The sequence below is a fragment of the Topomyia yanbarensis genome, chromosome 1 (genome assembly GCF_030247195.1).
Source record: "Topomyia yanbarensis strain Yona2022 chromosome 1, ASM3024719v1, whole genome shotgun sequence".
NCBI classification, from domain to species: domain Eukaryota; kingdom Metazoa; phylum Arthropoda; class Insecta; order Diptera; family Culicidae; genus Topomyia; species Topomyia yanbarensis.
Genome location: NC_080670.1, coordinates 202,887,767 through 202,899,811, shown reverse-complemented (window position 1 = coordinate 202,899,811; position 12,045 = coordinate 202,887,767). Strand labels below are relative to the sequence as shown.

General features: G+C 40.0%; 1 protein-coding gene across 3 annotated transcripts; it reads right to left on the bottom strand.

Annotated features, from left to right (window-relative positions):
• Positions 1 to 228: 228 nt before the first annotated feature.
• LOC131688608 (dynein regulatory complex subunit 4) lies at positions 229 to 3,045 on the bottom strand. 3 transcript variants are annotated; one of them, XM_058972977.1, is made up of 5 exons: positions 2,724 to 3,045; positions 2,547 to 2,663; positions 2,115 to 2,139; positions 625 to 1,659; positions 229 to 563 (listed from the first exon to the last, which is right to left on the bottom strand). In XM_058972977.1, the coding sequence occupies exons 2-5, from the start codon at positions 2,547 to 2,549 to the stop codon at positions 268 to 270; spliced, it is 1,359 nt and encodes a 452-aa protein (XP_058828960.1). In that variant the 5' UTR covers positions 2,550 to 2,663; positions 2,724 to 3,045; the 3' UTR covers positions 229 to 267. The 3 variants fall into 3 exon arrangements, with proteins under 3 accessions (XP_058828960.1, XP_058828978.1, XP_058828969.1); XM_058972995.1 differs by having other exon boundaries at positions 2,747 to 3,045; XM_058972986.1 differs by lacking the exon at positions 2,724 to 3,045 and having other exon boundaries at positions 2,547 to 2,709.
• Between the last annotated feature and the right edge of the window lie 9,000 nt (positions 3,046 to 12,045).

Below are 12,045 nucleotides of genomic sequence, written 5' to 3'. Positions count from 1 at the left end.
GTTCCTGTATCAGTTGGTTTTTCGTTTGTTTGAACGTAATATTCCAATCACTGACATTGGCCAGTGTAAAAAGATGATAATAAGCTGGAACCGTTCCACGCGGGTAACATCTGCTAAAACGGCATAGCGAACCCACGTGAAATGCCTAGTGCGTGCATATTTGTCATCCGTCCATTTTTACGATTAACCACGAATACTACAAATTATGAATGTTTATTGATCGTGGTCATGCGAAAACAAAATTGAAAAATCTATTATAATTTATTACTACTTATCCATCTGCAAATTGCTCAGCTCCAGATCTTTCAGCGTGATTCCGAATTTGGACAACTTGGACTCTATCAGCGACAGCAGATCGTCATACATTTTGCTCACTCTGGCAAACTCGTACCGCAAATCCTGAATTTTGTCGTTTTTCTGAACCAGCAATTTCTCGATTCGAATGCTCAAAGACTGCGGTTCGATTCCCGCTAGTGATAGGACTTCACCGAGAATAGCCTCGCGTTGTTCGGTTTGCTTTTCGATGTACTCCAATTTACGCTCCAGGAGGGAGTTCTTTAAGCCTAAATGTCAAAAAAGTATCAACATTAAACAGTAAGCTAAAATTTTACAAGCACTAAATACCGGACTTTTGCTGCAACTCAAGAATCGACTTCTCAAACATGCTCTTCAGCTGATCGCGCTCTTCGGCCAGCTTCTCGCATCGCATCTGCAGTACGTCCGATTCGAGCTTCAAGCTGCTTAGCTGCTTCTGCGTGCTGCTAAGTCGTGTCTTGACTCGATTCAGGGTAGCCTTGTCGCGGTCGTAGTACTGCAGCTTCTTGCGCAGTTCAATCAACTCGGTTCGTGCTTGCTTCAATGGTTCTACTAGTTTGCGGTTCTCCGCCATCACCTCCGCGTGATTCTTCATATCCTTATCAACTTGAATTCTCATCTCTTCCATCTGTTCTTTCATGCTATTGATAAGCGCCAAATTGTTCAATGTGATGTCATTATAATAGCCCTTCATCTCCTTGTAGGCATCCTCGTTCGTCTGAATCAGTTCGGAGATTTGAGCATTCTTACGTTCTTCTACTTCTGACAGCTCCATCTCGTGCCGAATTTCTGCTTCCTCCTTGTAACTTTGCAGTTTCTGCTCGTACAGCTTCGTCATCGCTTCGATCTCTTTCTTGAACTGTGACCGCTCCTGGCTGAGTAGTTCACTATGCTTCAGTTTCAGCTGTTGAACCTCAAGCTCCCCATTCTCCTCCTGCTCCCTAAGCAACCTCCGCAGCTCCCGCTTATCATTCAACAGATCCCGCTCCTGCATGGCATGATCCTCCTGTGACATCTTTAGCTGCGTCATCATCTCCGCCTTCATTTCACCAACGTGCGACTGATGCTCGTACTGCAGATGCTTCATCTCCTGCATCACATTCTTCGTATCCTGATCGGCCAGCTCCTGGGCCACCTCGACATCGCGCTCCTTACTGCGAATCACCGCTTTCGCCTCCTCCAGCTGCTTCCGCGTAATCTCCCAGAACGTACGCAGCTTGTCCCGTTCCAGCTGGAAGAAGTTACGCTCCTCGCGTTCCCGTTCCATCTCGTTCCGCAGCCGGAGCGCAAACTGCTCCAGCTGCTCCCGGGACATGCTGGACGTGTCGACACCATCGATGACCGCTGGAATGGGGAGGGGATAGGAGCGGCTGGTGAGTTTGGGTGTACAGTCCCGCAGTAAACGTGAAGTTGACTTGCATAAAAATGTTTATTCAAATATCTTTCAATCTACCACATATTAGTATTGGTAGAAAAGTTCCGTTCACCAACTACTTATATTTTAATTTAATTATCGACGAAATATATTTGCGGCGAACATCATCCTTGTTCACAGTGATCATAAATGCGACGGTGAACGTAATGGATGGGAAGTGGTGATAATAAGAGCGATCGCTGTTTGACATTTATATTCACCACCGATGAAATTTGTATTCACCACTCTATCGATTGTATCTTTTTTATGGAATGCATTCCTTGTTTCCGTTGATTTGCGGCAAAAGAAAGATATTTGAATAAACATTTGTCTGCAAGTTAAATTCGCGTACACTGGGTCCTATACAAGTGGAAAATCTACTTACTGCTTCCTTTGCCTTTTTTGGGTCCCTGCAGAAGTAAACAAATAATTATTGCAGTGTATAGTTTCAAATGTGATACAGTCGTGATTCGCTGGTTGGACACTTTTTAACTGGACCGCTTTTTCGTTGGACCTCCACTAGTTGGACCATTGTCCAACTAAAAAGCATCTGAATGTCAAAATCTTATGTCAAATTTACTTTGACAATCAATCTGACAATTATTAGAGATGTGAATAGATGCAATTACACTACTAACGTCTTCTTTGGAGTTTTTGACATCTGGTTAATCAAATTGGTTAGTTGGATGGAGGTGTGGCCCAACCAGCGAATCACGACTGTAATAGCAAATTGCACGCAGTGTAGTGTTATTGTATTTCAAATCCAGAACACAAAAAATGAAACAACAAAACTGCCCAAAAAAGCAATAAACCTTACCATTTTAAAACTCTGAAAACGCTGAAAAACTATTTATAATTTAGAATTTTTTATTGGTCCTCAATTATATTTTTCATTCGCGTCGTCCCGTAATGGCTTTCCGCGTTGTCACTGCGTCTGCAATTGAAAAAAAAAAATGTCACATATTTCAACACATATCTCAATTCAGGACATAACCCAGAATAAAAACTGCTGCACACTTAATTGGACTCCGACCCGTATCGATCGACTGGCCAGCGGCCGAAAAAAGATTAATAAATAAATCACACGAATATTAGAGCCAATTTATGCGATTGTTGTATTCATTCACGAGCCGAAACGTTCCTCTGCACTTCAGAGGCGATGTCACGGCCGGATGTGACAACTTGATTTTCCCCGCCGGGGAGGTGGTAAGCTGAACTCACTGAACTATAACGTCGGACGGTACGGAGAAAAGCACTTAGCTAACTCGCAAGAGTACAGAAACAAATTGACAAACTAAACACTCCCGGCTAACCGAGTGTCATCGTCGTGCGTTTATTGATAAAACCGTTTCGAGGAGACACGTTGTCATGGACGCGCATTTCGGTCGCTATGTGTGTGCGTGAGAATGTGTGCCTTTCCGAGCGTCCTTGCTGCAGCGCGCGCTTTGTTTTGCTCAGCGCCTGTTGCGCCTTTTGGTTGTGGGAACGTGTACTTGGCGATCATCGCGACAGTGTTTATTATTTGATTGGATATAAGCTTGCTGTTTCTCTTCTAATAGAACCGATGGAGTGTAACAAAACACAATCAATAATCGACCGTTCATCGATACTTAATGTAACCATTAAATACACCTTAATTGATTGTGGTCTGGGATGAACTCGGGTAGGACTCTACCCGTTAGCAATAATATGTATGCTGTTCGGACGCTGTAAGCAATAAGACAAAAGCATTATGTCGGTGTACCTCTATATATACACGAGGCAACATAAAACAATCATCAATTGAGATAAATGGCAACTGTTATTGCCGCATCGCATCGTGGCGTCTTCTCGGTCGAATGTTTCCAGCGAACGAATGGCTCTGTAAATAAATAGCTTCGGAGCCGGCGCTGCTTCTTCTGTCTCCAGCATATTTCTGCTTGACGATAATGGTTACTTGCAAAACATGACAGGAGTACAAATATTTAGTTTAGTACTTCTCCTAGTTAGTGAACTGTTGTTAAGGGTAGAATGCAGTTCAGGTATGAAATATTTTATGAGATCATGATCTGTTTTATGTGGAGATACGACTGGTCCAAAGAAATGTGTAAATCGATAGTCCTTGGATGCTGATAATTTTCAACTGGATTTATCGAAGCATGGAAACTCATAGTTGGTGCAATTCCTCGACTGGTACTCTCTCCCCTTTTTGATCATATAAAAAATACGGCTTTTTATGATAAATTATCATCAACCAAAAAAAGGAACGCCTTGATAACTACCTTTCGTAGCGAAACTGGACCTTTATCCTTCGACACACTTCGCAACCGATTCTTAGTGTACAGGACAATCTTAGGGCTTGAGCTACGATCCTGCTTACTGACGTGGTTTCGGGCAGGCTCGGAGGAAACAGTCCAATATAAAACGCGATTTACTGAAAAAACAACAAAACAATTAAGAAAAATACAAAACGGCGTACCACAGATAACAAACGGTTAGGCTCAATCCAAAATATGTGTCAACATCCGCAACTTAAATTTCGAAACGTCAAAAGCACGTTTGGCGCACGTTTGTAGGTGGCGCAGTGATCGATGCTACATGTAGTTGGAGTGCAGTTGTCAAACACGTGTAGCAAATGAGTAAAGTTCAGCCGTAAACGAACCGTAGCTCTGGCTGGTTCTAGTTCGTATACCGGCTTCAGTGATACAACCGATTCTAATTAGAAACGATTGTGTCACCGGAGCCGGAATACCAACTAGAACCAGCCAGCATTCCAGCTCATCTTACGGTTGATTTTTTCTTGGAAACAATTGCATAAATGGCATTAGTTATCAAGCCCGTAGCGTGCGGTTGGCCCCCGTCAGGTATGCCAAACTTACCCAGTTAAGCTCAGCCGGAAATGAATCGGCATTCTGGCTGGTTCCAGTTCATATTCCGGCTCCAGTGACACAACCGATTCTAGTTAGAATCGGTTGTGTCACTGGAGCCGCAGTACCGGCTGAAACCAGCCAGAATTTCAGTTCATTTCCAGCTGAACCTTACTGGGTAGGAGGGCGCACAAATCTTGATCTGCTTTATAAAATAAGTGAGGATAAATTAGAATGGAGTGTCATTTCCAGGTACATAGTACAGTCGTGATTCCCCAGCAAAGTTCAGCCGGAAATGAACTGGAATTTTGGCTGGTTCCAGTTCGTATTTCGACTCCAATGACACAACCGATTCTAACTAGAATCGGTTGTGTCAAAATACGGCGATTTCCTTTTGGACAATAAAATTAGCCCGATTTTGAAAAAAAAATGCTCTAGACCCTTTAATTTGGTAATGTAAATTTTTAAAAACAGCTATTTTTAATCCGAAAATTTAGTTTGAATGGTAAAAATTGCAAAAAAAATTAAATGAATAAATGAAGGTCTGTAATCTGTGACCTCATTTTTCAACTTATCCTCAGAATCCAGGGGTCATTTACTGTTAATCAGGTAATAACCAGTAACTCACCTTAATTTCTTTCTGAATTTCCGATCCAGCTCGATTTGTCTTTATATTTCCACCAATCTCGTTGGAAATACATCAACCATGACGAAGACTGCCGTTTTCGAACGGCGGTACCAAGTATATTTTCGAAACAGTTTTTATTACGACATAAATGTAAATATATTCTAAACTAAGTGAAAGAACCGTGTTTCTATTAATATAACATCCATTAACATCCCCCAACTTTGGGCCTTATAGTGTACTTGACAATCTGTAACTGTATTTGTGTGTTCAACGATTTGTTTTCCTTCACCTGTCATAACTATTGATAGCTGGAGGAAAACAAATCGAAAAAATAGCATATTAGCATGGTGGATCGAACCCAACCGGTATTTTAGTCTCCGGAATAAGTTTCACATTGACACAGAGCATTTAAACACCATTATAGATACTTTAGGAAAGCGATTTCAAACGTTTAAATTGTCTGACAGTTTTCCATATGACAGGTGGAGGAAAACAAGCTCCCAAGTAGTGTGAGTAAAATCATTTGCATAGAACTCTATAAAGGGTTAAGGCTGATGGAACCGCTTGTCAAAATTGACCATGCTGACGAGATGTCAAAGTTGACACTGTACAGACAACTTGTCAAAATAGAGTGCTCATTGGATAACGCAGCCACCAAGCAAAAAGCTGAATAGTCATCGTCGCGATTGTTTACACAGTTGAAAATTGGAGTTCGAAGCGACAATTTAAACGCACAAATACGAGTTTGCCAGCGTTTTTTAGCAATCTACGCTGTATAAGAAGAGTTGAAGTTTTGTGAATAATCGATTTAACTTTCGTTGGTGTTACTTGATGTGAAGTATGAATTCTGTTGAAAACAATGAACAGAAGCAGGGAAACATATATTCTGAAGGTGATGTTTTGCACAACAAAGTGATACTGATAAGATTCTGTCAAATAATCTCAATTGAAGCCTATAGGAGAGTCATCTATCTATCTATCTATATATAAAAGTCAATGTTTGTATGTATAGGATTTATAGACTCCCAAACGGCTTAACCAATTGCCGTAAAAAATTGTACGTAGTAGGCGTTTGTTATGGAGCGTGTTTGTGTTCTATTGGTTGGAGATTATCTGCCCGCCAGATGGCGCTTCAGAACAAATTGTGTTTTCCTCCTATTTCGATGAAAGTCGCAGCAACCCGCGATGGGTATTAGCTAGTACATTATATTAATAGAAGTGTGGTACCATCAAGGTTATATTGCTAAATGCATTTTCAATTCTGTTCATACCCTAGGATAGGATCCGCCAGCTGGCTTCTTCTTATATTTTACTAATCCCTGTTGAAAACGACATACCCCCACTCGACCAATGTTGCCAAAATATTTGTTTTGTTTCGGTCGTATATTTGTTCTGATTAAAATATTCTATATTATGTACCAATTTCATGGAAAAATCAAAGATTTAGTCTTTATATCCGCATTTAAACGATCATAACGTTTTTTCCATCGGAATACAGCAAAACAAAATAATATATATTCGTTGTTGGACATTACGAAAAATATCTTCACGCCTCTTCATTTTTGTAAGTTGCTTTCTGAGTCAAGCAACCTCTGTCACAAGAATAATTTTCTCTGTTCGGATTTATTTTAAATATTCTAAAACTACTTTTCTGCAAGGTTTAATTTTTGTTTTGGAGGAATGTATAGGTTTTTACATGTGATTGTTTCGCAGAAAACAGCAGTAGAAAATACACTCTCCTATTTACACCGATGATCGATTCAGTTGAAAACTGTAAAATTCAACTGTATCGATAATACCAAAGGAAGAACAAGAAGCGACTTCCGGGATAACTTTCTCCCTGTTTGCTCAGTACTTCCAATTTACTCGGTACTGGAACAAAGACAATTTTTACATGATGTTCAAAATATTTTCATACTTACGCTACACAGCCTGTTGATTTCGAAAAGAGGCATTTCCGCATTACTCCGCACACAGAACAGAATCCACGATAACCGCGCTACCGGATCTCTCGGGAATTTCAGTTCTGGATAATATGTTTGATTTCGTCTGCCAAATAATGCCTGCACTTCATAATTACAGACGGATGTTATAGAAAGAAAGCGGTATCTCGAGAAAACAAAAAAATCAACACGGTTAACAATCGTCGTTTTATGTTTGATATCACAATATGACAACACTTCCAAGCAGCCCTTTGGTACTTTTAGTTTCCAAGCCGAAGGTTTGCCTATGTCACTTTCGTCCAATCACGAGCTGGTTCAGAATTGGTTCAAAAACAGAAGACAGAGCTGGCGGATCCTATCCTAGTTCATACCATATGAACTATTCTCGCGTGCTTTTTATAAACGGCCAATAAGCATACTGTCAAATTTCACTTTGAGAGAAAATTCCGGACAAACCGTAACTCCTCAAGAGTGGACGTTGGCATTTTATAAAAGAGAAAAGTTTTTTTTTTCTTTCGTTTACTGCTGTCACTAATAATCGGCAATTGGCGGTTTGGCCAGAATTGAATTGAGCATGAGAAGAAGAAAAATGCGTAGATTTAGCAGCATTCATTAAATTCATTAAAGATCTGCTGCTGGTTCTGAATTTATACAGTCTTGGACTTCGACAGCCAGCTGGGTTAGTATCGACCCGATTCGACGTTTAAACTTGGAACAGACCATTTACACGCTGAATTTTGAACCAAACAAACAGTTTCTGGACTGAGTGTAAAAATGCGACATCTCAGTGTGCGTAGATAAATCAAATGTCAATTATCACAAATTATGAATTCAATACTAATTCGTCAAAAGGGCGAAAGTGTTTTTTGTAAACAAATTTGTTTCGCTCATTAGTCTGCTGCAGAGTGGAATTTGATGAAAAATATGCGTTAATGTAAATTTTTACCCTTCGTAGAAGTAATTTAAATTGTTTTCTGCTCTGGAATTATAGTAAATTAAGAGAAATCATCAAAATAAAAGTTTGTTTACAAATCTTATTCGCCCTTTTGCAAATTTAATATGGAATTTGTTTTTGAATTCTATTCGATTCTAGGTTCATTCTAATGTTTACGAAATTCATATAAAAATGCAAATGTTTTATAAAGTATTTTAGTGATCAACTTTTTTTCAAACTTGGGCTGAATGAAGTACCCAATTGGAGTGCGTTTCATCGGATTCATCGTTTGCAGCTTAAAACAATGCGCTTGATTGGCCTATTTTCATCGCCACTTTTGCCATCTATCAAAAGTGAGATAACTGCTGACGGCTTGTGGTTAGTGTTGTTTTTAAACGTTGTTCTAGCGAAAGTTCTTCCACGCCATCCACCGGAAGCGTGGCTCGTATTTCCCTACAGTATTTTCAGCATCAATGTTGCCCTCATCTAGAAGTCCGCCACGAGAATCCTTCGCTCCCTTTCAGTTTCACTCTTAAAGTGAAATGTTAAACTTTTCCGTGAAAGTATAATAAGTAATTGTTTTTCGAGTGTAGTTTGCCTTCTCGATGTTTCGCTGATAGTCGAGGCGGGATAGTTTTGCAACTTTCTCTGTGCGTTGGTATTGACTTTCCGACGCTCATCTCTGTAATTAGAAAGTTAAAATTACTAAGACGCTCAAAGGTAAAAGGGTTACAACTTAAATGGTGGCATCATTCAAATTGGTCAGGTCAGATGTTTATTTAATTTTAAATGACAAATGGCAGCACCCTGCCGACCCGTTCAGCTCTCTTGAGAATCCGGTTTCATCATAATCGTCCCAAAACATAAATCGCGCACAGAATCAATATCATAAAAGCAATAAGCTATGCCAAAGCCCTTCCAGTCAGTCAGTCACCCTTCGAGGCATTGAAACGTGCGACGCAGCAAAAATTAGGATCCCTAAATCAATCAAATGTTTTTTTTTTGTTGTGGCTCGTCGAAATCCAAGTCGAAATGAACGAAACATTTGTAAAAGGTTAGCCGGAATACTCAGACGATTCTCCATAATCTTTGATGTCTTTTTCATCGACTTAAAAGACCCATTGCAATAAAGAAAAGCAGTAACAACAACGAAAAAATGATACAAAACCAAATACAAACAACAAACGTTTTGATTTCATGCCCAACCCAAAACTCAATGATCCGGTCAGAGATTATTACCAGCAACAGAGAGAAAATTCTAACCCTTAACTAACCAGCAGGCAGAGGGGCTCACTTCGAACCATTTGATACGGATCGTCGAGAAGGTTGAAAACGATAATGTTGTTTCTGTCTCGAAAGAGAATAGCACTTGGCTCATGCTGTTCGATGGATTGAGTGCAAAAAAATAAGTCCACAATCCACTTGGCTGGGGTAAGCTTTTTGTCCTTTGTTCTTTAAGATGCCTTTGCTGGTCTTAGCACTGGAGCACTGTGAGAAATTTGATATCTTTAATTCGGAAAAAATTGTCATTTTTTTCATATGAATCGATGGCGGTACACTGATGCCCTTTTAACGGTAAGTTGGTTCTGAATTTAAAACTATAAGTATGGATAAAATATTAAAATCAAATTAAGTGTCTATTCGCCCTTTTTGTGAATGGAAAAAATGATGTCTTCATCCAGTAAAAAAAAAAGCGGGCGGATATGGTCAGGCGATTCAAACACTTTGACGTTTGACTCAACTCGCCTGTGCTAATTGCCCTTCGGAACAAATGCAATTTGCGGATGCGATTTAAAGGCAATTTCAATATTTAGACAGATTTTCTAATTATCGATAAATAACGTGCAAAAAATCAAAAGCAGAAGTGCGTTTTTCCACAAAAAAATCTTAAACATTGTTTGATTTTCCGCCGAATCCCGGGGAACGCCCCCTTAAGAGCACGTTGGGCGGCAAAAAATGACGGTGCAAACCGCCCAAATGTTGCATTTAAGATAGCCCCCCATTTGCTGGCAAATTGAGGGGCTATTAGCACAGTTAGCGAGTTAGCAAATAGCCTATCGTTAGCCGGCAACTTGCTCTTTTTGACTGGGGATTCACAAGTGACATTTGCAAATTACACGTTTATTATAATTAAGCGAATAAAATCATAGTTACCTAGAGTGTGAGTAGTGAGAAATTACCTTACATACATTTTGGTTGCATGGATTTTAGATTTCTTGTCCTAAAATGACAAAATGAGTTTTTTCTATAATGTCATTGAATTGTAATTGAACCCAACTGCCCCTAAAGATCCCTAGCGTTAGAGGAATCGCGCACATTTAAAGAGCAAACTTTGACTGAAAAATGCAGCGAGTGATTGATTGCATCGAACAATCCACCACGTGAGCGAAATGATTTAAGTAATAGCCATTTCCGCTATTATAGACGAACTTTGATGAACGATTTTTTCCTAGCGTGCTTCCAAACAGCTACAGAAAACATCCGGTTCCAAAGCGAGCAAAACACATGTTTTGCTCAGCTTATAAGGGACCGGTCAGTCACCACCGCATTGACAGGGCACATTACTAAACGGGACACGAGTGTGTGGGGTTGCTCCAAAGAAAATCCGATTGTTGGTTTCAGTGTTTCCTTGTGTGTTTTCCTGTTTGCTGTTCGTGATTCCACCGCAGACCGAGAAAAACCCCGATCAGTCGTCGTCCGGCAGCATCCTATCAGGCAGGGGCAACACTTTTTTCCCATCGCAGGACTCAACCAACCCCTCGAGAGCGAACGATGACGATGTGATGATGCGAAAGTGGTACTTGACACATGTGTGAGACGGAATTTTCGGAAAGAGGGGATTCCGTGTAGCAGCAGCAGTCCATTCCATAAGCTGGTCAACTGATGCGGGGAAACAGTCAGTGAGTGGATAAAAGTGAAAGCTTAAACTGCTAACGAGAAGCCGTTCGGAAAAGGTGCCGGGGGTTTCCCAAGCTATTTAGGAGTTATCAACTAGAGGAAGGGCAGGCAGGCAGGCTAGAAAGGATCGAAATAACAAATCCGTTCTCATATTAGTACAAAATGCCTGCAGGATTTTCGAATGTCAGGGGAAGAAGTGAGTTTCGAAAAGTTGATGGTTGGCAATTTAGCTTAATTGGGAGCGATTTAAAATCCATTTTCTCTGAGCTTGTGTTATTTGACTTGTACCATAATTGAGCAGTGATGTTGTTGATGATGAAAGTTTATCATTTGTAAGCTAGCAGTTTAATTGGGGTTTTAGAAGAACAATATGCTTGTTTTCCTACGTATATCTTCATCCCAAAAAACTTCGGAACGATTTTTAATTGATATTCTACGGAAACGTTTGACACTATTGCTCTTACTTGCCAATAGTTTCCACCAGCGAGGTTAGCATCTTTGACAGTTAATCCAGCAAAAGAATAGGGTTACACGGATACGAAAAACTACCAAAAGTTGAGCTCTTTTGACTCAATCTTGGGGTATCGTGAAATAAGGTAAAATTAGGTAAACCGTGTAGAAGGTGGTTTTCCTTTAATCACGGCAAAAATCACAACTCATTGAGGGGTTTTTTATACTCAACCTAGAGTTAAATTTACTTAAATTTAAGTTGAATCTACCTAATTTTGAGTATACTTCAAACAACTCAAAAGTACCTTATTCCATGGTAGACTCGGACTGAGTCGAATCTCTCTGTCTTTGTTTTTGACAACACTCATAAGTGCGAAAGCGACGCAAATAGGGTTGCCACCTCTGACGAGGCCTTCACCCGGAGATTTTTAGTAAGGTTCTCATTCAAATGGCCAAAAAGTAAGCAAAATTTGGAATTTTTAAGGCCAAAGAAAAAAAAAATACAAGGAAACAGTTTTAGGATCCATAAGGCTTTTATTTTCGTCTTCATTTACCATTTTTTTAAGACGAAAAAACAGAATGGCGCCCGTGGTGACGTTCTGTCTAGGGTTAAGAGC